Genomic DNA, 27,956 nt, shown 5'->3' with positions numbered 1-27,956 from the left:
ACATGGCCTCCACAGTTCATGTGACTCCCATGGCCCGCCTTCACATGAGATCTGCTCAATGGACCCTAGCCTCCCAGTGGTATCAGGCCGCCGGGGGTCTAGAGGACGTGATCCACCTGTCCACGAGTTTTCTCAAATCCCTATATTGGTGGACGATTTGCTCCAATTTGACTCTGGGACGTCCCTTCCAAATTCCTCAGCCACAAAAGGTGCTGACCACGGATGCGTCCCTCCTGGGATGGGGAGCTCATGTCGATGGGCTTCACACCCAAGGAAGCTGGTCCCTCCAGGAACGCGATCTGCAGATCAATCTTCTGGAGTTACGAGCGATCTGGAACGCTCTGAAGGCTTTCAGAGATCGGCTGTCCCACCAAATTATCCAAATTCAGACAGACAACCAGGTTGCCATGTACTATGTCAACAAGCAGGGGGGCACCGGATCTCGCCCCCTGTGTCAGGAAGCCGTCAGCATGTGGCTCTGGGCTCGCCGTCACGGCATGGGGCTCCAAGCCACATATCTGGCAGGCGTAAACAACAGTCTGGCCGACAGGTTGAGCAGGATTATGCAACCTCACGAGTGGTCGCTCAATTCCCGTGTGGTACGACATATCTTCCAGGTGTGGGGTACCCCCTTGGTAGATCTCTTCGCATCTCGAGTGAACCACAAAGTCCCTCAGTTCTGTTCCAGGCTTCAGGCCCACGGCAGACTGGCATCGGATGCCTTCCTCCTGGACTGGGGGGAGGGTCTGCTGTATGCTTATCCTCCCATACCTCTGGTGGGGAAGACTTTGTTGAAACTCAAGCAAGACCGAGGCACCATGATTCTGATTGCTCCTTTTTGGCCGCGTCAGATCTGGTTCCCTCTTCTTCTGGAGTTGTCCTCCGAAGAACCGTGGAGATTGGAGTGTTTTCCGACCCTCATCACACAGGACGAAGGGGCACTTCTGCATCCCAGCCTCCAGTCGCTGGCTCTTACGGCCTGGATGTTGAGGGCGTAGACTTTGCCTCTTTGGGTCTGTCAGAGGGTGTCTCCCGCATCTTGCTTGCTTCCAGGAAAGATTCCACTAAGAGAAGTTACTTCTTCCATTGGAGGAGGTTTGCCGTCTGGTGTGACAGCAAGGCCCTAGATCCTCGCTCTTGTCCTACACAGACCCTGCTTGAATACCTTCTGCACTTGTCTGAGTCTGGTCTCAAGACCAACTCTGTAAGGGTTCACCTTAGTGCAATCAGTGCATACCATTACCGTGTGGAAGGTAAGCCGATCTCAGGACAGCCTTTAGTTGTTCGCTTCATGAGAGGTTTGCTTTTGTCAAAGCCCCCTGTCAAGCCTCCTACAGTGTCATGGGATCTCAATGTCGTTCTCACCCAGCTGATGAAACCTCCTTTTGAGCCACTGAATTCCTGCCATCTGAAGTACTTGACCTGGAAGGTCATTTTCTTGGTGGCAGTTACTTCAGCTCGTAGAGTCAGTGAGCTTCAGGCCCTGGTAGCCCAGGCCCCGTACACCAAATTTCATCATAACAGAGTAGTCCTCCGCACTCACCCTAAGTTCCTGCCGAAGGTTGTGTCGGAGTTCCATCTGAACCAGTCAATTGTCTTGCCAACATTTTTTTCCCCGTCCTCATTCCTGCCCTGCTGAACGTCAGCTGCACACATTGGACTGCAAGAGAGCATTGGCCTTCTACCTGGAGCGGACACAGCCCACCAGACAGTCCGCCCAATTGTTTGTTTCTTTTGACCCCAATAGGAGGGGAGTGGCTGTAGGGAAATGCACCATATCCAATTGGCTAGCAGATTGCATTTCCTTCACTTACGCCCAGGCGGGGCTGGCTCTTGAGGGTCATGTCACGGCTCATAATGTTAGAGCCATGGCTGCGTCGGTAGCCCACTTGAAGTCAGCCTCTATTGAAGAAATTTGCAAAGCTGCGACGTGGTCATCTGTCCACACATTCACATCTCATTACTGCCTGCAGCAGGATACCCGACGCGACAGTCGGTTCGGGCAGTCAGTTCTTCAGAACCTGTTTGGGCTTTAGGATCCAACTCCACCCCCCGAGGGCCCTGTTTGTGTTGTTCCAGGCTACACTCTCAGTTAGTTGGTAAATTTTTTAGGTCAATCTCAGTTATGTCCTCGCCGTTGCGAGGCCCAATTGACCATGGTTGTTGTTTTGAGTGAGCCTGGGGGCTAGGGATACCCCATCAGTGAGAACAAGCAGCCTGCTTGTCCTCGGAGAAAGCGAATGCTACATACCTGTAGAAGGTATTCTCCGAGGACAGCAGGCTGATTGTTCTCACAAACCCGCCCGCCTCCCCTTTGGAGTTGTCTTCCCTTGAAGTGTATTGTCTTGCTACATACTGGACTGGCCGGCTCGAGCCGGTTTCAGGCGGGAAGACGGCCGCGCATGCGCGGTGCGCATGGGCGCGCGAGGACTAGCAAAGGCCTTTGCTAGTAAACTTTCCGATGGAGGGGGCTGCCGAGGACGTCAACCCATCAGTGAGAACAATCAGCCTGCTGTCCTCGGAGAATACCTTCTACAGGTATGTAGCATTCGCTTTTTTGGCGTTCGTGCCCAGTTACCACATGAGCCTTCACCACAAGGTCAATGGCTGGCAGTAAGGTCTCAGACCCAAAATGGACACGCAGCAATTTTCATTTTGCTGCACGTCCATTTTTGGCAAAAACTTTTTAAAAATGGCATTTTGTACAGGTGCGCCAAAAAAATGATTCTGTGCGCGCCCAAAACACACATCTACACTACTGCAGGCCATTTTTCAGCGCACCTTAGTAAAAGGACTCCTTAATTTGTACCCGAGGCAACGGAGGGTTAAGTGACTTGCCCAAGATCACAAGGAGCAGCAGTGGGATTTAAACCGAACACCTTTGGATGTCAAGACTGGTGCACTAGCCACTTAGGCCACTCCTCCCCTCGGTTTAAAAGGTGCAATTCCTTAATCACTATATTACAGGTGAATTAGTGTAGGTATACTACCACAGTTGGAACTTCTTCCCCTGTTGAAATGTATTGTACATTTTTTTGAGGAGGTTCATTTCTATTCTACCCACACCACATACAGAAACCTCTTTTCTACAGAACAGCAACCTCTTCCTTATCACCTCTCCTTCCTGCCCTGGGCACCTACTGCCTTCTTATCTGCTGGATCCTATCTACAGTCTCTGCTGATAGTTAGCAATGGAAGCAGGTAGAGCAGACTCGCTCACATGGGGGGAGGGGCTGAAGAACGGCAGATAGAAGTTTAAAAGTCTGTAAAAATGTCTAGACATATTACCCATCCTTCTAGCTTCTGGAAATTAATGTAAAATTTTGCTGACTTTTGAAAAAAAGCCAGACAGTTGGCAATCCTAACTACATTTCTTAGGGCCACTCTAAAACATATGGGCACAATTTTTATAAAGAGCGCCCATACGCAGTTGGGCACACCCTAAAGCATAAAGTTATTCTATAATGGTCATGCAGGTGTGCGCACTCTTTAAAGAATAGGCTTGCGTGTTAGTGCAAATCTTAACGCTCAAGTGAGGCAGGGCACCCAAGGATCTGAGAGTGCTGTTGCAGTTGTGCACTCACATGTGCATAACCTACCTGATGACATCACAGACACAGGAAAATGAACAAAAAATGGCATTCTTCCATACGCCAAACTTTAGTGAGGAGGACACTCATGCTTATTTTGCCTCAAATTTGGAAGCTGTTCCCAGAGCCTGGCCACAGGAGGGACTATCTTAAAGTGAGGAGAGCTTGGGAGAGTGCACAGGCAATTCAGCAGAGAAGTAGCTATCCTTCAAGATGTAAGCACTATCCGAAGGACAAAGAAGAGAGGAAGTTCCTAGATGGAAGATGGAAGGGAAATAGAATTGTAAGATCTTTACCATGCATGATGGCATACAGTTTTTGCTGTAGCAGATGGGCCACGGATATAATAGCAACAGCTGCTCCAAGCAACATTGCACTGTAGCTTTGTTGCTTTGTAAGGGAGAGAGCAGCCTACAAGATCACATCCCAGCTCAGCAATCATTCCACGTGTATCCTCAGTGTGAATGCAGAGATGTAGGAAGCATTGCTCAGATAAGGTGTCTGCCATTTGACTTCTCCACAAGGCAGCACAATGGGCAGCCACTCTTCTGAATGCAGTACATATAGTATGGGGCCTGTTGCACACAGCACTGATAGGGGAGGCTGAAAGAAAAGTCCCAACCTGAAGAGCAAACAAGCACCAAATGGTCATGAGAAGCACTGAGGGAGGGGAGTGGAAGAAAGGGGTGCATAAAGACATAGTGCTCACTTGGTGTAAGGGAAGGTAGGTGAACTAGGATCATATACTATCAACGCTGCAAACTGGCATGGCCTTGGCCCAGTCACTAATGGGAGTGAAATATGTTACCCAATTCAGTGTGACACTTAAATCTTAGCCCTTCGTGGCAAATATTTGATCACAAAATTAAAGAAGCACCTAAACGTGTACCCTATTCTTCTCTAATTGCATGCCAAATGTTTACCTGCCTTTACTTGGGCGCTTAATTCACCTACAATAAGGTGCGAAGTTATAAAATAGGCTTCTGTGAACCAAAGTACATGAGATAGCCAAAGCATAACATAACATAGTAGGTGACGGTAGAAAAAGACCTGTACGGTCCATCCAGTCTGCCCAACAAGATAAACTCATAAGTTCTACTTTATATGTATACCTGACCTTGATTTGTATCTACCATTTTCAGGGCACAGACCGTAGAAGTCTGCTTGATCTTGCTTGAGTTTCAGCAAGTTTTTTCTGTGAGAGGTATGGGAGGATATGCATAGAGAAGATCCTTCCCCCAATAGAGGGGAAAAGCATCTGATGATAGTCTGCTTGTGATCTGAGCCTGAAACAAAACTGAAGGACTTTGCTGTTGTGATGAATGGCAAAAATGTCCACCGAGGGAGTGCCTCACTCTCAGATCTTGTGCACTAGGCCCATGTTGAAAGATCACTCGTGAGGTTGCTTCACCCTGATCAGTATACATGAGCTCATCTACATGAGCTCCCCATCCCAGGTTGGATGCATCCACTGTCAACACCTTTCAAGGAGGTAGAATTTGAAATGGGAGTCCTGTGGTCAAATTCAGCTGAAATGTCCACCAGAGTAGGGAATGAACTAGCTCTGGAGGGAGTCAGATGACATCCACCAAGTTCCCCATAGCTTGAGACCACTGTAAAGCCGTAGTCCATTGGGCCCCTCTCAAATGGAGGCCAGTCAACCAGCCTCCTGTCTGAGAAAATTTTGCACAAAGGGCTCTCATGCTTCTGGTAAGGGAGCAGCACTGCCACTACAATATACTGTACAGGGCAGTTGACACTAGAATTTTTTTATTTATTTTTATTTTTGTTACATTTGTACCCTGCGCTTTCCCACTCATGGCAAGCTCAATGCGGTTTACATATTATATACAGGTACTTATTAGTACCTGGGGCAATGGAGGGTTAAGTGACTTGCCCAGAGTCACAAGGAGCTGCCTGTGCCTGAAGTGGGAATCGAACTCAGTTCCCCAGGACCAGAGTCCACCACCCTAACCACTAGGCCACTCCTCCATCATCGCCAACCCATACAATTGTGCTGTGGCATGGCAGCTGCTGACTCTCGATGGCACCTTCCACCAAAACTGATATTGAGGATTTGAAATCTGCCAAAGTCAAAGAAGAAAGAGGTAACTAGACAGTATGAGGGGCCCAGAAGTACCATAATCCTGACCGCATTTGAAGGATTTCCTGGCCACACGCGACTCTATCACTGTTGCTAGGGTCAGTCGTGTGACACTGCACTCGGACACGGAGGTAAGACTGTCTTTGATACATTCAAAATTGCCTTTATGCAAGACGGTTGTGGTCACTTCCTTATGTTTTATTTTGCTCACCATTCATCCGTCTCTGAGGAGTTCTTCATCTGGTAATGGATATTCCCATCTACTGTTATACACCAGATGCATCAGGGTGTTCTCAATGCAAGCTCCTCTCGTGCATTATTTCCACAATGATAATCTTCACAGCTTAAGCAATATTTCTCCCACAAACTCCATTTTACTATTCTTGCCTGCACCACCTGGGGTTTCCTAATCTGCTATGATGTAAACATTACAGCACTATGTTATTGTCAGTGTGTCAGTTCAGCAGAGAATATCATCAGTTGCCATGGCAAGGGCACATATTGCATACCTGGTAGTAATGCAAATAGCACAAAAGAAGGAAAATAAGCCTTCCAAAACAATCCTCAAACAAGCAAAACAAGTGGAAGGCACCAGGACAAAGATCCAGGATAAACAAGGACTCAGTTTATTCATAAAATCCAGGAGACGTGTACAAAATAGGATGTGCTTGTCAAAAGCACCCAACACAGACTGTGTTTCAGCACGAAATGCCTTTGTCAGGGGTCCTGTAGACAATGCTACCAACTAGAATCCTGATGTACTGTACTTTTAGGGTTCTGGTGTTCACAATATACTAAAGCAGGACAAATGGCAATCCAAATCGGCAAGGAGCCGTCAACTTCTTTGAACATAAAGGCACCTAGATTTTATGAATAAACTGAGCCCTTGTCTATCCTGGATCTTTGTCCTGGTGCCTTCCACTTCTTTTGCATGTTTGAGTGTGCAAATAGCTCCAGACAGCTATAGAGCTAAAGTGCTGGTTCCACTAACAATGCCTTCATTGGTAGTGCCACAGGCAAAGTGTATGTGTAATGCTGTAATCATTCCGCTCAGGGGCATGCATTGCAAACATGAACCTTTGTCACATTTCTGTTTGACCCATTTTTCACATTTCCTGCAGAGGCAGCAGATAGTCCACTGCTGAGAAGGGCAGCATAGAGGAAGAAGCCACTTTGAATCATCAGACTCTGCACATTACACCAGGGATCAGCTTCTGATATCCCTGCACCAACAGAGAGGGAGATGGGGTAGAGATGCAACAGCTGGATGAGCTGGAAGAAGCACAGGAAGAGTTGGAGGACGACAAACTTCATACCGGCCAGCCATTGGGGGGAAATGGAACATCCACAGGAGAACGTGGAAGATAGTGCAGCATCACTGACCCTGAGGAAGAGGACATTAAGTTATTGCTAGGAACATCAAAAATCACACTCCCAGCTCAGGGCTAGGGTCACTTGATGCTGTCAGGATATTCGGGGTCTGAGAGCTACTATGGGTGAGGGGTGTGGCTACTCAGTGTCATCAGCTCCAGACCCTTAACCATACTCTGGCTTCCACTTCCCTGACTAATGGCACATTTACCATCTGGCACTTGTGTGGTCCTCAACACATTCCCCACCCATCTTGAACCACCTTGCCCACCCCACAACAGTGACCTACCAGGCCTGTTCAACATGTGTTTTTTCTCAGTTTTCATGGAGAGGCCAGTGCTTCATCTACGGTGGGCTGAGGGTGCACTGCAGCACCCTTTTGCAGGCCCCACCAGTAGTGCATGGTTATGGAAGGAGGGATCACAGGTGGCCAGTATGTCCCTCTCAAGGGCAGTCAGAGTTATGGTACTGCCGGGGACCTCACCCTCCTTTTTTTTTTTGTGGACTTAGACTACATATATCTGCATGCTTTTTTGAGGTCCTCCATATCTAAAATTAGTGGATTATTCCCTGGCAACCCCATACAGCACCTAGGCCCTGATGCTCAGAAGCAAACATGGGCACTAGAGCCTCCTGCTGTGGGAAATACTGAGCTTGCCCCAGATCAGTGCAAATAGTATGCTAATTCAGTCAAAAAGATTTAAATTGGGTCTTTTTCTATTTCCTGCAATTCTTACGGAACAGCGCCCTGAAGAAGGGGCACCCTTACTACAGAAAGTCTAATGTCGGCTTGGAGCGGATGTTAAGGTTTTAAAGAGAGGATTCGTGCAACGGTTGGACAAACGTACTGCTCCAGGGCCCGGGAAGAGGCTCTGAGACTGAGGCTGGGCCGCAGCAGTAGCTTTGGACAGTCGAAGCTTCGGAGAAAATGAGTGGTGGTAGCAGCTGTAGCGGCAAGGAGGAGGTTTCCTCAGTCTGGCTCTAAAAGTGTCCCCCGGAAAAAAAGTTAAATCGTTAAACATTATGCTGTTTCCAATCCTCTGCCTTCCAGGCTGACATGTTACTGCCTGGATTTTATGCTGACGACCGCAGCGTGTGATGTTGGACATCTCCCTGTTTATGTTTGAAACACTTCTGTGGATACAAGTTAAAAATGCATTCTTTTTCTTTCACTCTCACATGTAGAAACAATACCTCTTGCCTATGCCATCGCATCTCCAACAGTGGAAGCAGGAAAATATGCGAACTGCTTCTCCACTGGGCTACCGCCATTGCTGAAGGGATTCTGGCAGGAGTGCTCAAGGGTGGAGGAGTGTAGTTATGAAAAAGCAACTTAAGATCCTTACCTGCCGCATCACTGATTTTAATGGTGAGGTGATGGAGCTGGAGGATTGCATGAGTTTGGCTGAGGACTCCCTGCATTCTGCTTTGGAAGAGCTAGAAAAAATACAGAAAACTAGGGGCAGTTTTGCTGACAAGCTTGACTATCTGGAAAACAGATCTAGAAGAAATAGTATCAGGCTTGTCGGCTTGCTTGAGACACTAAAGAATAATGTCTTTACGGAAAAAGATGTAAGAGATCTGCCTGTACCGGATTTGGTTTTCAAGGGTGATGTGGAGGAATTGAAAGAAATCTTGGTGAACCTGGAAGATGTAGTGAACCAAATTGAGAAATTAAAGAGTAGTAAATCACCTGGACTAGATGGCATACATCCAAGGGTACTCAAAGAACTCCAAGAAATTGCTGATCTGCTGTTAGTAATATGGAACCTATCGTTAAAATCATCCATTGTACCTGAAGATTGGAGGGTTGCCAATGTGACGCCGATTTTTAAAAAGGGTTCTAGGGGTGATTCGGGAAATTATAGATTGGTAAGCCTGACATTGGTACCAGGCCAAATAGTGGAAACCATTATAAAGAATAAAATTATAGAACATGTAGACAAACATGGTTTAATGGGACAGAGTCGGCATGGGTTCAGCCGAGGGAAGTCTTGCCTCACCAATTTGCTTCATTTGTTTGAAGGCGTGAATAAACGTGGATAAAGGTGAGTCAGTTGATGTAGTGTATCTAGATTTTCAGAAAGCTTTTGATAAAGTTTCTCATGACAGACTCCTGAGAAAAATAGAGTCATGGGATAGGAGGCAAGGTTCTGGTGTGGATTAGGAATTGGTTATTGGACAGAAAACAGAGGTTAGGGTTAAATGGTCATTTCTCTCAATGGAGGAGAGTGAACAGTGGAGTGCCGCAGGGATCTGTACTGGGACAGGTACTATTTAACATATTTATAAATGATATGGAAATCGGAACGATGAGTGAGGTGATCAAATTTGCAAATGATATAAAACTAGTCAAGGTTGTGCTGACTGTGAAATATTGCCGGAAGACCTTAGGAAATTGGAAGACTGGGCGTCCAAATGGCAGATGAAATTTAACGTGGACAAATGCAAGGTGATGCACATTGGAAAGAATAATCCGAATCAGTTACCTGATGCTACGGTCCACCTTGGGGGTCAGCGCTCAAGAAAAAGATCTGGGTGTCATTGTAGATAATACGCTGAAATCTTCTACTCAGTGTGCGGTGGCAGCCAAACAAAGCAAACAGGATGTAGGAATTATTAGGAATGGGGAATAAGACTGAAAATACTATAATCCCTTTGTATCGCTCCATGGTGCATCCGCACCTTGAGTATTGCGTTCAGTTCTGGTCTCTGTATCTCAAAAAGATATAGTGGAATTAGAAAAGGTTCAAAGAAGTGCGACTAAAATGATAAAGGGGATGGAACTTGTATGAGGAAAGGCTAAAGAGGTTTATTATTTATTTATTTACTTATTTATTTGTAGCATTTGTATCCCACATTGTCCCACCTATTTGCAGGCTCAATGTGGCTTACATTGTTCCACAATGGTGATCACCAATTTCGGAAGAAAGAAATACATAGTTAAAAAGGAGATGACAGAGTGGGTTAGGTATTCAGATAAAGAAAGTACATTTTCATAATATGAAATAAAAGGAATTGGATTAAACTTCAATCGTGATTGATTAGCTTAAACAATCAGGAATAAAGAGTTGCTTTTGTATAGTTGTGGTATATCTTAATTACTGGTATTTAGGATGGATCTTTGTGGTATGTCTTATTGAATAGGTTGGTTTTCAGTAAACTTCTGAAATTATATATGTTGTGCGTTGTTTTTATGGGTTTTGGTAATTCATTCCATATTTGCATGCTTATGTAGGAGAAACTGGATGCATATGTTAATTTATATTTTAGTCCTTTGCAGCTGGGGTAGTGAAGATTCAGGAACGTACGTGATAATCTAGTAGAATTCCTGGTTGGAAGGTGTATAAGGCCTGACATATACACTGGAGCTTCACTGTGTATGATCTTATGAACCAAGGTGCAGACCTTGAACGCAATGCGTTCTTTTAGTGGAAGCCAATGTAGTTTTTCTCTTAGGGGTTTGGCGTTTTCATATTTCGTTTTTCCAAATACGAGTCTGGCTGCTGTGTTTTGTGCAGTTTGGAGTTTGTTATTATTATTATTATTATTATTATTACATTTGTATCCCACATTTTCCCACCTATTTGCAGGCTCAATGTGGCTTACATAATACCATGAAGGCGTTCGCCCAGTCCGGTAGGGAGACAGGTACAAAGTGATGTTGTGTTTCTCCTCAACCTGACTTAAATCTGTCAGAGCTTCTTGAAAATTCCATAGAGGTTGTAACTGAAAGAACGACATTACTGGTTACGTTCGCTCTGGAACCAGATCGTAACAATATATTCAGACTTTATTTTCGCCACATGAACTCTCTATTCCTGGGATCAAAAGTTCAGATTTTTCCAGATCTCTCACGAGATACTCAAAAAAGGAGAAAATTTTTGTTGTTAAAAGCAAGAGTCCTCCAATTAGGGGGGACTTTTCTTCTTAAATTTCCATGTACATGTAATGTTTCTTTGAATTCTATAAATTACATATTTTTTGACCCAGGGAAACTATTAGAATTTATATCCCCTAAAGAATGATGTTGTAGTAGTCCTTAATCACTAGCGCGTATCCTCGGCTGCGTACATTTAAGTTCCTTCTGCTTTATAGATTATAAATATTTCAGTAATTTACTTGAAGATTATATTTTTCCTAGATCTTGGATCAATTATTGTGGACTAAAATTTATTGAGTTAATTTGCCTTTATTTCTTTCTTTTTCCTTTTTCTGTATTTTTCTAATATCCTAAATTTATGTTTATTGCATCAATGTAATTTGTGAAAAATTTCATAAATAAAAAAAACAAAGTGATGTTGTGGTAGAATAAGGTACTTGTGTTTTGGTTCTATGGGGGTTGTAGAGAGGAAGGTTATATAGTGTCCAGTACTATCTTTGGTTTTGCTGTGTTGCAGAGATTAGGCATTTATGTTGGGTCGGTAGGGTATGTCTTTATGACAGGTTGGTTTTTAGTGGTTTCCTGAAATTCAGATGGTCATATATTGTTTTCGCAGCTTTTGGCAGTGCGTTCCATAGTTGTGTGCTTATATAGGAGAAGCTGGATGCATAGGTTGCTTTGTATTTGAGTCCTTTGCAGTTTGGGTAGTGGAGGTTTAGGTATGTTCGTGAAGATCCGGTTCTGTTTCTGGTTGGTAGATCTATGAGGTCTGTCATGTAGCCTGGGACTTTGCCATAATTTTGTGGACCAGGGTGCAGATTTTGAAGGTGATACGTTCTTTGATTGGGAGCCAGTCCAATTTTTCCCAAAGGGGTTTGGCACTGTCGAATCGTGTTTTACCGAATATCAGCCTGGCTGCTTTGTGTTGGGTGGTATGGAGTTTCTTTGTGAGTTTTTCTTTGCATCCCACGTAGATTCCGCTACAATAGTCTGCATGGCTTAGTACCATTGATTATATTAGATTGCGAAATATTTCCCTCGGGAAGAAAGGTTTTATATGTTTAAGTTTCCACATTGAATAGAACATTTTCTTTGTTATGGAGTTTACTTTATTCATATTTGTACTGTGTAGCATATTTGTACTTTCTTTGTGTTTGTTTCCATGCGTTGAATGTGTGTTCATCTTTTATTTTTTTCCATGCACATTCGAGTTTCCTGGATTGCATTTGAGGTTTTTTTAGTTCGTCATTGAACCATGGTATTGAGCTTTGTCTTCTAGATCTTCTTGTTCTTAATGGTGCTATTTCATCTAGTACGCTGCTGCATCTTTTGTCCCATATAGAGAGGTAGTGTATCGAGTCAGTTTGTGCTGTCCAGTCATCATATATCTGTTGCCAGAATGCTTTTGGGTCTATTTGGCCTCTTGTGCTGTAGGTTGTATGTTCCTATGTGCGGTGTGATCCCTTCTTCCGCCAGTTTAGGGATAGGTTTAGTTTGTAGTGATCGGTCCAAGGTGTTTCTGTTCATTTGATGTTTGGTATTAGTAGGTTTTGGTCTATGGACAGTTTATGTGAGAAGAGGTTTATGTCACCTAGTATTAGAATGTTGGAGTTAGTTACACAGGTGTTTGAGATGAAGTCAGTGAAGTAGGACTGGCTTTCGTTCCAATTACCGGGTGATCTGTAAAACAGGACGCAATTCAATTGATCACATAGGGATTTGTTGTGGATTCTGATTGAGGCGATTTCAAGTTGGGGTGTTATGGACTCGGCTGTGGCCTTGGTGGTGAAGTGGGAGCGGTAGATTAGACCTATACCTCCACCTCTCTTTTCCTTTCTGGTCCAGTGAGTGATTTTGTATTCTGGAGGGCATAGATCAAGGATTATGGGATCTTTTTGATCGTGGATCCAGGTTTCGTTAATGAAAATTAGATCAAGGTTTTCTGCCGTGATCAAGTCTGTTGTTGTTTTGTTGACTACGGATCTAGCGTTAATGTAGCCCACTTGAATGTTTTGGTATGGATCTTCTATGATTGGTGACGTGTGGATATTTGTTAGTTGTTCCTTTGTTAGTTTGTATTTGTTATGACCTTTCTTTCCATTTTGTTGGTGTTGTCCGTATGTGGGTATTATTCTTTCGTTTTGGAGGTTCTCAATTTGGTGAGATGTGGAGTGTGTGATCAGTCTTTGGTGATTTTGTAGGATGGGTATGATACTGTTTGCTGCGAGTGGGATGGATAGTGTCAAGTGAATCAGTGATAGGGAATGGATTGCTAGGAGTAACTTGACTGTATTCATTTTGGTGTCAGTTTGGAGATAAGTAGAGTACTCACAGTTGGATGATCAGGAGTGGCGTCCAGGGGCGTAGAGGCTCTGTAATTCTGGGCGCTGAGCTGTTGGTTGGAGGTAGAGTCTTGGGGACTCTAGGAGACCTCTCTATTGGTGGGTGGAACTGGTTATGGCTCTTGAGCTTGGAAAAGAGATGTCTGAGGGGAGATATGATTGAGGTCTACAGAATCCTGAGTGGTGTAGAATGAGTAGAAGTAAATCGATTTTTTACTCATTCCAAAAGTACAAAGAGACACTCAAGGAAGTTACATGGAAATACTTTTAAAACAAATAGGAGGAAATAGTTTTTCACTCAACGGGCAGGGGCTGTGCACCGCCATTTTGACAAAGGCGGGCCCAGAGGCAGGAAGAAGTAGACATTCCTTCCTCTGACTAAAGGTTTGTGGAGGGTTCTGGGGGGTGGGATTTTACTAGACCACCACGACCAGTGTTCATTCGGAGGGTTCAGTAGGCCCGTTGGACCACCATTGTATTTGTTTTGCAGGGAGGGGGTCAGGAGGGGTCCAATCATCATTGGGGCATACACACAAGATCTGGACATGCGCCTGGAACTTTGAACCCCTTTACTGACCAATTCTCAACACTTGCAGCGTGCATATAATTTGCATGCTATTAATGTTGAGCATTGCTTGGTAATTCCAACTTTGTGTTCAGTCATTGTTTTCTGGTGCTGTTAGCACTGGAGTTCTGTGCATTTCCCCCTAAATGATGACATTGTTTTTGTCTGAGTAAATAAAAATTAGCTTTAAAAATACATATTTTATGGAACTGAACAGGTAGCATGGGAGCTGTAGCATATGGAGAGTGAAAGGCTTTCATAATTTCCAGTAGACTCGGGTAGAATTTGTTTGACTCTTAGCACAGCGACGTAATTCAGATACGTGACTAGTGAATTTCTGTCTTCTGAGAATAACTATTACAGAGCGTCTTTTACTAAGTGGCGGTAGCGGTTTTAGCTCACAGTAGAAATCAGCTGGCGTAATGGCTGAGATGACCATAGGAATAAAATGGGCATCTCGGCGTTTACCACGAACTAAAAACGGTACCACTGCTTAGTAAAATACCCCCGTAGTGTTTTTCTGGTACTGTGACATTATAGAGGGTAATGTTCAAAAGCACTTAACAGTAAGCATTAGGTGCTCAGCACATAAATGCTGGGGTTTTTTTTTTTCATTTTTACCTGCCAGGGGATGCACGGATTTTTGACTATATATATCGCCATATGGCCAAAGTGTATGAGGCCAGAGTAGGGCGGGATTAGGCACGTTAATCAGAGACCAGCAAAATTCTCACGTTCACAGTCTTATATGGTTAACTGGCTGCAGATTTAACAAGTATACAAGTATAATTTTAAATGGATAACTTACCAATTTAAAATTATATATCAATCAACTCCATATAGGAATAATTTTGAATAGATAGCTTATCTGTTCAGAATCGTGTGGCGCCCATCCTGCTGACTCTTCTGTTTGAGTCGCTTTCATTCACGTATTGGATCCTCTCACTGTTTTAAGTTTTAGCACCTCTGCTGGTGACTGTTCGTCATGTTCACTGGCCAAAAATGTTGGCTTGCTTTTGGTTCATTGCCCTTTCCTGATTTTTAGGTGTGTTTTTTGGTTCATTTCACACAGTTATTTTGCTGGAAATTTTTAAATACGTCTGGCGAAAGCGCAAGCAGAAGTAAAAATGGCTAGAAATGTAAGGAGGGGTGACAAAAATTTCTTCAGGTATATTAGTGAAAGGAGGAAGACAAGGGAATTGTAAGACTGAAAGATGCTGCAAACCGCTATGTAGATAATGATGAAGAAAAAGCAAATTTGTTAAATAGATACTTTTCTTCTGTTCTCACAGAAGAAAATCCTGGAGAAGGACCGCGATGGACTGGCAAAAGTACAAATGAAAATGGAGTAGATATAGCACCGTTCATGGAAGAGAGTGTGTATAAACAACTTGAAAAGCTAAAGGTGGACAAAGCCGTGGGACCAGACGGGATCCACCCCAGGATATTGAAGGAGCTCAGAGAGAGGTTCTGGTGGGTCCTCTTAAAAGATTTGTTTAATAAATCATTGGAAACGGGAGAGGTTCCTTGGGATTGGAGAAGAGCGGATGTGGTCCCTCTTCACAAAAGTGGTGATAGGGAAGAAGCTGGAAACTACAGGCCGGTAAGCCTCACTTCCAATATTGGAAAAGTAATGGAAGCGATGCTGAAGGAAAGGATAGTGAATTTCCTGGAAGCCAATAAGTTGCACGACCCGAGACAACATGGTTTTACCAAAGGTAAATCGTGCCAAACGAACCTCATTGAATTCTTTGACTGGGTGACCGGAGAATTAAGTCAGGGATGTGCTATAGACGTAATCTACCTAGATTTCAGCAAAGCTTTTGACACGGTTCCCCACAGGAGGCTCTTGAACAAACTGGATGGGCTGAAGATAGGACCCAAAGTGGTGAACTGGATTAGGAACTGGTTGACGGACAGATGCCAGAGGGTGGTGGTAAATGGAATTCGCTCGGAGGAGGGAAAGGTGAGTAGTGGAGTGCCTCAGGGATCGGTGCTGGGACCGATTCTGTTCAATATTTTTGTGAGTGACATTGCTGAAGGGTTAGAAAGTAAAGTTTGCCTTTTTGCGGATGATACTAAGATTTGTAACAGAGTGGACACCCGGGAGGGAGTGGAAAACATGAAGAAGGATCTGCGGAAGCTAGAAGAATGGTCTAAGGTTTGGCAAAGTGATGCAATTACGGAGTAGAAATCCACGGGAGATGTATGTGTTAGGCGGTGAGAGTCTGATAGGTACCGACGGGGAGAGGGATCTTGGGGTGATAATATCTGAGGATCTGAAGGCGACGAAACAGTGTGACAAGGCGGAGGCCGTAAGTAGAAGGTTGTTAGGCTGTATAGAGAGAGGAGTGACCAGCAGAAGAAAAGAGGTTTTAATGCCCCTGTATAAGTCGTTAGTGAGGCCCCACCTGGAGTATTGTGTTCAGTTCTGGAGGCCATATCTTGCTAAGGATGTAAAAAAAATTGAAGCGATGCAAAGAAAAGCTACGAGAATGATATGGGATTTGCATTACAAGACGTATGAGAAGAGACTTGCTGACATGAACATGTATACCCTGGAGGAAAGGAGAAACAGGGGTGATATAATAGACGTTCAAGTATCTGAAAGGTATTAATCTGCAAACAAACCTTTTCTGGAGATGGGAAGGCGGTAGAACTAGAGGGCATGATATGAGATTGAATGGGGGCACACTCAAGAAAAATGTCAGGAAGTATTTTTTTCATGGAGAGAGTGGTGGATGCTTGGAATGCTCTCCCACGGGAAGTGGTGGAGAGGAAAACGGTAGCGGAATTCAAACATGCGTGGGTTGAACATAAAGGAATCCTGTTCCGAGGGAATGGATCCTCAGAAGCTTAGCTGAGATTGAGTGGCGGGGCTGGTGGTTGGAAGGCGGGGATAGTGCTGGGCAGACTTATACGGTCTGTGCCCTGAACATGACAGATACAAATCAAGGTAAGGTATACACAAAAAGTAGCACATATGAGTTTCTCTTGTTGGGCAGACTGGATGGATCGTGCAGGTCTTTTTCTGCCGTCATCTACTATGTTACTATGTTATAGCTTTTTAAAATGCCTTCTTCAACTTGGTGTACATTAATTAATTAGTTGGTGTGTGTTAAGTCAAATTAATGCACAGTGACACTTTAAGCACACTAATGAATCTTCATCTCTGGGATCTACTCAACTATAGCTTGGTGGTTTAAAAAGTGATTTCCAAATCCATACAGCTGGGATTTTATTTTCTTCATTTTGATTAATTGAAATGCTTTGAAAATATTTATGTGAACAAAACACATATCGGTAGTCAGTGCAGGTGGCCTTGTTTGCCATGAAAAAAAAAAAAACCTTGAATTGTTTAGACATGGAAAATATCTTAGTGTCAATGTATTTTTGTGTGATCAAATGTCATAGCATCAACTTGGTATCTGGGCCACAGACTTGCAAATTGTTGTTTGGTGATTATTGTAAATCTTAAGATTTAATCTGGAGTATGTGAATTGGCGAGAGGCAGCATTATCTATGCCCTCAGTTGGGGCCCAAGAGGACAAGATAGTGTCTTCAGTCAGTCAGTGTCTTTGAAGAAAGTCAAATGGTTATAGGGAAGGAGGGAGTAAAAAGGGGCATATGGGGAGAGCAAGAAGCTATATGAAGGAGGAGAGAAAGAACTGCACCTAAGTTAAATAGGGATAGGAGTTGGCAAGGATGTGGCATGGAGAAGAGTGATGATGGGAGGGAAGGCAGTGGTGCTCGTTAGGAGAGGAACACATGTCCCATGTAGTAACTTCAAACCATCCAGCCCCTTCTCTCCCATAGTTTTAGATTTGTTTTGATGTGATTTTATTGTGTGTTTTGTTTTGTAAACCGCCTAGTACCAAGGATAGCGCAGTATATAAACTGTGTAATAACTGTATAATAATTTTAAAAAATGTTTTGTAAAGGGTGTTTGGGATCATGTGATAAATGAATGTTATCCCTGACAAGCAAATCCTGGAGGAATTTTGGAATCCCTGATGTAAATAAAAATTTAAAAAGGGAGGGGGCTATAAGAGACGCCTGAATCTGAGCCCTATGCTGTCACAGGATCTTCTTACATTCCCAGTTTTATTTCTGTGATTTATAATGGGTGTCCTTTTGCTCTTTTTTTTCTCAGCTGAACTGCGGAAGCTGGAAGGGCTCAAAACCATCGCCATCACAACCAATGGCATTAATCTAGCAAGGCAGCTGCCACGACTGAAGGAGGCTGGGTTAGATGGTCTCAACATCAGCTTAGACACACTGATACCAGCCAAGTTTGAGTTCATTGCGCGACGAAAAGGTGAAGGATCTTCTTTCCTTTATTTAGCTTTGTTGCATTTCTTCAACTAAGGACTCCAAAGCACAGAACAGAGTTGATCACATTCTTACAATAAGTTCCCTATCCAACCTCTCTAATGTCAGTCCTAGGGAAACAACTAGAAAACCAAGATTTGGCACACATTCATGCAGGAATAGAGTAGTGAAGCCAAGGTTCAAATTCCACTTTCCTCATTGAGGCTTTTTATGAGCTTGGGCAAGTCACTTCACCCTTTGTTGCCACTTTACCCACTTCCCCAGGTTGTCAGCCCTCTGTACTAACCATTAGCAGTGTAACGACAATCTGTTCACTCTGACATCAAGAATCTGCTCATTCATCCAACTTGGTGCCATTTTCGTAATCAGACTGTGTTGGGGATGAGCATTTCCATTTCAGCTAAAAATCAGATTTCCTTAGCGACCCTCCAGACCGGTCCAAGATGCGTGGGTTATGTACTCCTACCAGCAGAGGGAGACTGAGAAAACACTGAGCTTTGGATACTGTATATATAACCTGTGCAGCACCCCCACTAGCTAGTATTTTCTCAGTCTCAGCAGAGGTAGATGTACAGCCTGTGCAGTCTTCAATAGTCTGGTGAGGTAGTTTTACTGATAAGAAAAGGGAATTTGTCGTTTTGATTTGATATTCTCTGTTATTTCAGTCCCCTGTACGTGTGTTAAAAAAAAAAAAAAGTTGGTGCTTCGGGGGTCTGGGTCCGGTGGGGCCTGCTAGTCGGGTCCCTCCCCTTGTGCTGCTCTCTTGCTCTCCGTTTGTGGCAGCTTTGTGCCTCGGCTACTTTCCTAGTACTGGAGCCTTGAGTGCCTTAGTCAGCAGCTGCCAGGTTTGTGCTCTGTTTCTTTACCAGAATAATTAATTATTTCTCGGAACGAACTAAGTGTTCAAGTTCCTTTGCCTGGGAGGGAGAGCAGTGCGATTATTGTTCTTAGCGGAGGCAGGTCGCCGTCTGAGCAAATCAGTGTTTTGTTTCTCCCTGCATTTCAGCTATGACAGGCAAGCTCCTCCGTTGCCGTGCGTGTTCCCACGTGGGTTAGAGACGCCGGGTAGTCAGTGTCGTCTCTGCGGGGAGCCGAAACAGCTGTCCGCGGCTCCTCCGATGTCCGCGGAAGTGCCAGCGGTGTCTGCGGTCCCTTTAGCTTCGGGATCGCAAGTGGGAGTGATGGCGGCGGTTGCAGTTTCGGCGGGAATGGCACCATTTTGAATCCGGCGCGGTCAGCAGAACCGGCTGTTTTTGGGCCTGTTTCCCCCATTTTGGCCCAGAAGGTGGCTAATGTGGGTCCAGTAGGGGTTGGTTTCCCTCCGGATTTTGTATGGACGCTTTATCAAGCCTGGAAATCGGGACCCCCCCCCCCCCCCAATTAGAGGAAGGGGTCAGTCCCATGCTTGCTAAAAATCCCCATTTAGAGTGGGCTGATGACGGGGATTGTTTTTCTCCTATGGGCTCTGAAGGGCTTCTCAGTGATTTTGGTGAATCTGAGGGTTTGGAGGGCTCTCAGGACCCAGACTGTTTAGTTCCTGGTGAGGATCCCTCAGTAGTCAGAATTTTTCATAGGGATGAGCTTGTGGAGCTTATAGATCAGGTGACATCCACTCTTAGTTTTGAACAGGCAGAAACTCCCATGGGGGAGGCTAGACAGGTGGACCCATTGGTGAAGGGCATTCAGCACAAAGCGCGGTCCTTTCCCATGAATAAGGATCTCAGGGATATGATTTTTCAGGAGTGGAGTTCGCCGGATTCACCATGTAAGGTTTCTAAGGTAATGGCGAGATTTTATCCTCTGCTGCAGGAGAATAGAGACTCCTTTAAGGCTCCCACGGTAGATGCAGTGGTGACGGCGGTTACTAAGGCTACGGCTATTCCTGTAGACGGCGGGACCGCACTCCGTAACCCCCAGGACAGGAGGTTGGAATCTTTCCTCAAGCGTAGTTTTGAGGTGTCGGCTCTAGCCCTACAGGCTTCGGTTTGTGTGGGTTTGATAGATCGAGCTTGCTTTCGCTGGGCCGAGAAGCTTCTTGATGATTCAGTAGATGTCGGCACTTCTGGGGTTCAGGAGTTAGCTAAATTGGAGATGGGTTCATCCTTTCTGTCTGATGCCCTGTACGACTTGTTGCGGGCGTCAGCCAAGAATATGGCTATGATAGTTGGAGCGTGTAGGGCCCTCTGGTTGCGAGGATGGGTCGCGGATGCGGCTTCTAAGGCTAAATTGTGTTCTCTCCCTTTTTAAGGGGTCTATGCTCTTTGGGGAGGATTGGACAACTTGGTGCGAGGTCTTAGTGATGCTAAAGTCCCTCGTCTTCCTGAATTTTGTCCCAAAGCAGGGCCCAGAGGTACGTCCATACGCGGCTGAGTCAGTTTTACCAGAGCTAGACCCAGATCACTTCAGATCAGTGGGTTTTCGAGGTGGTTCGAGACGGGTGTGCGCTGGAGTTCGAAAGTTCAGTTCCCGAAGTCTTGCTGGAGTCCCCCTGTCATTCGTGGGTCAAGAGGGCGGCAGTGCGGGATACTTTGCAGCATCTTCTCAATCTGGGAGCAGTGATTTTGGTTTCTCCAGGTCAGCAACGCTCGGGTTGTTATTCGATCTATTTTGTGGTGAAGAAAAAGGAAGGTTCCTTTCAGCCTATTTTAGATCTAAAGAGGGTCAACGCAGTGCTAAAAGTTCCTTCCTTTCGCATGGAGACGTTGCGGTCAGTCATTGTCGCTGTTCGGAGTGGGGAGTTCCTAACTTCCCTGGATTTGACAGAGGCTTATCTACACATTCCCATTCGTCCGTCGCATCAGCGTTTTCTTTGCTTTGCGGTTTTAGGGAAGCAATTTCAATTTTGTGCCCTGCCCTTCGGTCTTGCAACAGCTCCCCGCACCTTTTCACTACCATGAGGTAGTGGTAGCGGCGGCGTTGCGCAGACAGAGTGTTCTGGTGCATCTGTATCTAGACGATTGATTCGGGCCAAGGCGGACAGCAAAGCGGCTACAGCTCAAGTGGTACATTTTCTGGAGTCCCTTGGTTGGGTAGTGAATCTCAGCAAGAGTCATCTCGTTCCATCACAGTCTCTGAAGTATCTGAGGGTGCGCTTCGATACAGACAACGGTCGAGTGTTTTTACCGTCCCTTCGGATTCTTAAGTTGCAAGATCAGATTCGTCGGTTTCTTGTGGAGACTTTGCCGACGGCACAGGCATACCTTCAGGTTCTGGGGATGATGGCGGCGACTATAGAGGTAGTTCCCTGGGCCAGGGCGCACATGCGGCAGTTTCAGGCAGCTCTGCTCAGTCGTTGGTCTCCTCAATCGCAAGAATTGGAGATGCGTTTGCCTCTGACTGCAGTCCCTCGTCTCAGCCTCCACTGGTGGCTCAACACTCGCAACCTGGAAAAGGGACTGCCGTTGGAATCTCCAGAGTGGGTAGTTCTCGTCACAGACACCAGTCTGACAGGCTGGGGGCCTCATTGTCTCGGTCAGGTAGCGCAAGGCCGGTTGTCTCCGGAAGAAGCACAGTGGTCCATCAACCGGTTGGAGACTCGGGCCATTCGCTTGGCTCTTCAGTTTTTCCAGACTCTGCTTCTAGGCAAAGCAGTCAGAGTGCTCTGCAACAATGCCACGGCCATAGCTTACGTCAACCGGCAAGGGGGCACGACGAGTCGGCCGGTCGCGGAGCAGGCGGCGCAGTTGTGCCAATGGGCAGAAATTCATCTTCAGGCTCTTTCGGCGGCACATGTAGCCGGGGTAGACATCGTGGATGCAGACTATCTGAGCAGACATACTCTAGACCCCGGGGAATGGGGCTCTACATCGCTCGGTTTTCAATCACATTGTGTCAGTATGGGGGCTACCAGTGATGGATCTCATGGCAACATCACGCAATGCGCAAGTACAGCAGTTCTTCAGTCGCAGAAGGGATCCTCGGGCGGAAGGAATCGACGCTCTTCTGCTGCCCTGGCCTCAGGAGTTACTGTATGTTTTCCCTCCGTGGCCGTTAGTTGGGAGAATAGTCCAGCGCATCGAATGTCACGCGGGGCGGGTGATTCTGATAGCTCCAAATTGGCCGCGTCATCCGTGGTACGGAGACTTGGTGCGTCTGGCGGTAGCAAAGCCTATTCCGTTGACAAGAGACAGTGTTGTTGTGTCAAGGTCCGATCGTCTTGCCAGACCCGTCTCCGTTCTCGCGTATGGCTTGGCTCTTGAAAGGCACAAGTTGAAGAAGAAAGGCTTTTCTTCCAGAGTTATTGCTACAATGTTAAGCTCCCGCAAGCAGTCCACTTCTTTGGCATACGTCCGGGTCTGGAGGCGTTTTGAGCACTGGTGTCAAGATCGGAATTTGGGACCTTTGCGTTCTTCGGTTGCAGACGTGTTGGAATTTGGGTTTGGCCTTGTCTACTTTGAAAGTACAAGTGGCGGCCTTGTCATGTTTTCGTGGAAAGGTGCAGGGGAGGTCGTTAGCTTCTGCACTGGATGTGTTTCGTTTTTTGAAGGGCGTTAAATTGCTTCAGCTTCCTCGTCGTCGGTTCCTCAATGGGACTTGAATCTTGTTTTAGAGGCTTTGATCCGGCCTCCTTTTGAATCTTTGGTTTCGGCTTCTGACAAGGATCTGTCCTTAAAAGCGGTGTTTTTGGTGGCTATTATGTCAGCGCGGAGGGTTTCAGAACTTCATGCTTTGTCTTGTAGGGCGCCTTTTTTGTCCTTTTCCAAGGAGAAGGTTTCTTTGTGGCCAGTACCCTCCTTTTTGCCCAAGTGGGAAAGCGTGGGGTACAAATGTAACAGCAACAAAAAAAAGGTGGTCTCCGAGTTCCATGTGAATCAGATCATTTCTTTGCCAGTTTTAGGGAACTTGGCGGGAGATTTGGAGCAGTGTGGTCTTGCAAAGTTAGATGTGAAGCGAGTGTTGCGTTATCTGTCTAGAACTCAGGAGTTCAGAGCCTCAGATCGGTTGTTCGTTCTTCATGGCGGTCCTAAAAAGGGAGCTGCTGCTTCCAAGGCAACTATAGCCCGGTGGTTGAAGGAAGCGATTGCATCTGCTTACTTATTGAAGGGTCGTGAAGTACCTAAGGTTTTTTCAGCTCATTCCACTAGGGGAGTGGCGGCCTCTTGGGCGGAAAATAGTATGATCCCTCCGCTAGATATTTGTCGGGCGGCAGTCTGGTCCTCTTTGCATTCATTTGTTAAACATTATAGAATTGATGTTCATGCAAAGGAAGAAGCGAGTTTTGGTGTAGCAGTCTTGACTTCTGGCCTTAGAGGGTCCCACCCGTAGATAATTAGTGCTTTGGTATGTCCCATGCGTCTTGACCGGTCTGGAGGGTCACTGAGGAAGGTAAAACTAGTTCTTACTTGCTAATTTCCTTTCCTGTAGACCCTCCAGACCGGTCAAGGGCCTGCCCGGTATATTCTTTAGGCCAGGAGGTATTCTTTCAGTGTATTTGTTTTCTCTCGGCAGCTGATGATTGTTGTTCAGATAATTTCAGACTCTTGGGGGCCAGCTTCTGTTACTGGCTTGGGTCTGATACAGGTGTGGCTTAGTTTGTGACCCGCCTGTGGAAGCACAAAAAAAATCTTGGAATTATGCAGTGACCACGTACAGGGTTCTGGTTTGTTGTTGTTTTGTTTTTCTCTGCTTTGTTAGTGTTATGCTGGCTAGGGGGGGTGCTGCACAGGTTATATATACAGTATCCAAAGCTCAGTGTTTTCTCAGTCTCCCTCTGCTGGTAGGAGTACATAACCCACACGTCTTGACTGGTCTTGGAGGGTCTACAGGAAAGAAAATTAGCAGGTAAGATCTAATTTCACCTTATAGGCCCCTTTTACAATGCAGCAGTAAGCCCAACGCGGGCTTACTACTCGCTAAAAAGAAAGTACCTCTGGGCTACCGCAGCAGCCCGGCAGTAGTTCACACCCCCAGCTTGCCGTCATATCCGGTGCTACAAAAATATATATATTTTTTGTAGTGCTGGTGTGTACCCAGCGGTAATCAGACAGTGCCACAAACTGCCCAGTTACCACAGGAGCCCTTACCGCCACCTCAGTGGGTGGTGGTAAGGGCTCCTCTCTTCCCCCCCCCCCCCCCCCCCAAAATGGCCATTTCCTTAAAAAAAAAAAAAAAAGACCTACCTTTTAACAAGCTGTGGCAAAAGAGTGCCTCGGCACGCATCAAAGACATGTGCTGACTCCTTTTGCTGCAGCTTGGTGAAAGGGGTCCTATGTATAAGTACAAGCTGGCATTTAAGTTCTCACCCATAAATTGGCCAGACATACCTCTGTTTGGTTTATCCATCAAAAAATGGTATCTCTTCAGCACAGACAGGGATTTACCTCGTGAGTCTGTAAGTGTTGATGCACGTCACATCATTTATCGCCAACTTTTTTGATTCATAAAATATGAACAGAACTTCAAAGTCATATAATTGAATGCCATTCAGCCAATTCAATAAGTCTTTTGGATTGTACTTGTACCTATTTTAAATATCCATTATTGTTTACGGATAGCTAAAAGAGCCTCATCATCACCAGCTTTGTCAAGCTGTGGTGCCATTGCAAATGAGGAAAATAATGTTGAAACTTGTAATGCAGTGGGGCTGTCTGTGTCCAGATCCTTAGACAATTTCTGTGTTCTATCAATCTCGTTCTGACAGCCCGCTTGGTTCTGCCCATTTGTAAGTTTTGACAAGGGCACGTGATCATGTAAACTGCAAATGAACATAAGAATAGCTATACTGGTCCAATGGTCCATCTAGCCCAGTATCCTGCTTCCAGCAATGGCCGATCCAGGTCAAACCAATCCCGGGATTGGCCATTGCTGGAAGCAGGGTACTGGGCTAGATTCTCTTAATTCTAACACACATTAGTGGCAGAAGTTTCTAATTATACTGTAGGATCTACCCTGAAGTTGTATAACTTGGGGCCTTGACTGCAGTATAAAATGCAATAAGGCTTCCTCACAGGCACATACTGAAATTAATCTTTCCTGTGTCCACCAGATGGTGCTGTAACCCCATACAAAGGGTAGTATTCCTGAGCTAGAGTATGAAGACCTTTATTTTCAGAAATACTGTATATAAGCAGGAACTAGTGGTGGAAGTTTGCCTCGGAGCACCTTGTTTAGATGCTTCTCACTGCATGGAATTTATATAAGCAGAGGTTCAGGGACAATGAAGGTGTTCTCCATATTCTTACCCCTAGTTCCCGCCCCCCTGCATACCCTCCCACCTCCCCTTGGAGTTGATTCCATGCTATGTTGTTTTAGTGCGGGCAGGAAGGCACTTGCGTATGCACGTTGGGGATGCTGTGCATACTCTTAAAGTTGTATTAGCTTTATTTAAGCTCTGTACCGGTCGCCGTGGATGACATCACCCACGTGAGATTGGATGGCTTCACTTTTTGACTTTTGGAGCTTGATTTTATAAGATGGTGCATACTTGAAGCAGTAAAGTACACACTGACTTTTGGATATTTTAACTGTGTATGAGCAGATGTGGCCACATACCCATGTAAATGATCTCTTAGAAATAAAACCAACTGGCGCAAAAGTAACTGCTTTGAATTGATAGTGGGGTTCATTTTCAAAGCTCTTAGACTTAATAGGTTCCTATGTAGATTTGTAAGTCTAATTGCTTTGAAAATACGCCTCAGTGTGTACTTTGCTGGTGGATGTGCACAGGAGTGGAGTTTATATGTAAATCATAAAATACTATAATTCATGTACTTGAGGAATAATAGCATGAACATTTACGCCAGCTGTAGACCTGGTGTAAATATCTGCACCTGGGTCATTCCATGCCAAGTGGTCTAAACCTTCCCACCAACATGTCTCCAATTTTGTTTAAATTTTATCTGTTGCGCGAGTCAGGTGTTAAACAAAGTTTCCCAAAATTTTGAGGTCTCTAACTGCAATAGTTGCAGATCTAGACCCCCTTTTCTGAAAGATTTCAGTCCATGAGCGCGCGACATTGACCAAAATGCCATTTTTGGGGTCTAATAAAATCCAAACACATTTATAAGAATGGCTAAAAAATTCAAATCCTGTACATTATGGATGCAAAATCCAGTCAAACAGGTTGACTCAAAGTGTGCATCAAAAGTGGTCGCGACTCATCGGAACATATTTGGACCAATATTCAGACTGCAACAACTTCCATGCAAACAAAGATACGGACTTGAAATTTTGAACAAGCATTATGCTTGTGCTGGACATAATACTGCCAGATTTGCAACTAACCAGCATGTATAACCGCCCTGCAGGATCTCTTCAAAGTTGGCACTGTCAGCGCAAATGGTAAAATGTACCAAAGTTCAAAGCCAATTATTAATAAAGAGTCTGCCTGAATCAGCTTGTGAACAGTATCATCTGAAAGAGAAAATTGTGCTCTACAACACTGATATGTTTTTGTTTTGCAATGCCACCATTAATTAAGTAGCCATTTACTCAGGTCAAAGTATGTTATATTTTGTGTGCGCGATGTATTGTGTTGGTCCATGATGGCTGAGCCATTACTGATTATCACATTGAAACCAGCATCCCCATCACCATAGGTTTGAATCCTGCCTTCTTAGCATAGAAGATTACGTGGCACTTTGATGTACCAGCATTTTTCCCAATTGAACAGGGAGCCAAGGATTCTTCATTTTTCTTGTCTTCTGACATCTATAATTAAATGGTACAACAGATGATAAACACACACAATAAATGAATGGACAATCAACAAATAAAATTTGAATGAATAAATAATTATATCTATACTTGTAAGCGACTATTAAGACTCAATTTCCTAGAAATGAAGAAACAGCGCATCGAGCGTACTAAATATAACATACTTTGACCTGAGTAAATGGCTACTTAATTGTGGCATTGCAAAACAAAAACATATCAGTGTTGTAGAGCACAATTTTCTCTTTCAGATGATACTGTTCACAAGCTGATTCAGGCAGACTCTTTTTTAATAATTGGCTTTGAACTTTGGTACAATTTACCATTTGCGCTGACAGTGCCAACTTTGAAGAGACCCTGCAGGGCGGTTCTACATGCTGGTTAGTTGGAAATCTGGCAGTATTATGTCCAGCACAAGCATAATGCTTGTTCAAAATTTCAAGTCCGTATCTTTGTTTGCATGGAAGTTGTTGCAGTCTGAATATTGGTCCAAATATGTTCTGATGAGTCGCGACCACTTTTGATGCACACTTTGAGTCAACTTGTTTGACTGGATTTTGCATCCATAATGTTAAAATGTATTTCATCGGATTTAGCATCAAAAACTGTACAGGATTTGAATTTTTTAGCCATTCTTATAAATGTGTTTGGATTTTATTAGACCCCCAAAATGGCATTTTGGTCAATGTCGTGCGCTCATGGACTGACAACCTTTCAGAAAAGGGGGTCTAGATCTGCAACTATTGCAGTTAGAGACCTCAAAATTTGGGAAACTTCGTTTACAACCTGACTCGCGCAACAGATAAAATTTGAACAAAATTGGAGAACATGATGGTGGGAATTTTTTTTAATGTTAGACCACTTGGCATGGAATGACCCACCTGCCACTTAACACTAGCACTTTACAAAGACAAGTAGGTACTTATTTGTCTTTTAAAGTCCCTATGTCAAGCCTATTTTATAATGATGTTTTAACTAGACGCTCCTTTATAAAATTATCCTCTTACTGTGGGGCTGATGTGGAAAAGCCTTGCGGTAGAGCTGGCTCAGTGCTCGGCTTTACCACAGAATTAGCAACCTCAGAATACCGCAGCATGCAGACTACTGCTGCATTAAA

The 27,956-nt window shown here is 44.8% G+C and overlaps 1 protein-coding gene across 3 annotated transcripts in view; it reads left to right on the top strand.

Annotated features, from left to right (window-relative positions):
• MOCS1 (molybdenum cofactor synthesis 1) overlaps positions 1-27,956 on the top strand; it is a 124,219-nt gene that overhangs the window by 47,195 nt on the left and 49,068 nt on the right. For all 3 annotated transcript variants that reach the window (XR_003941399.1, XM_030195777.1, XM_030195778.1), the window contains exon 4: positions 18,009-18,173. Coding sequence is in view for 2 of the 3 variants with exons in the window: in XM_030195777.1 (XP_030051637.1) it covers positions 18,009-18,173 (165 nt within the window). In the remaining variant the exon portion in view is untranslated. The remainder of the gene's footprint in view (positions 1-18,008; positions 18,174-27,956) is intronic.

The sequence above is a fragment of the Microcaecilia unicolor genome, chromosome 3 (assembly GCF_901765095.1).
Source record: "Microcaecilia unicolor chromosome 3, aMicUni1.1, whole genome shotgun sequence".
Lineage (NCBI taxonomy): Eukaryota > Metazoa > Chordata > Amphibia > Gymnophiona > Siphonopidae > Microcaecilia > Microcaecilia unicolor.
This window is presented reverse-complemented; position numbering and strand designations above follow the sequence as displayed.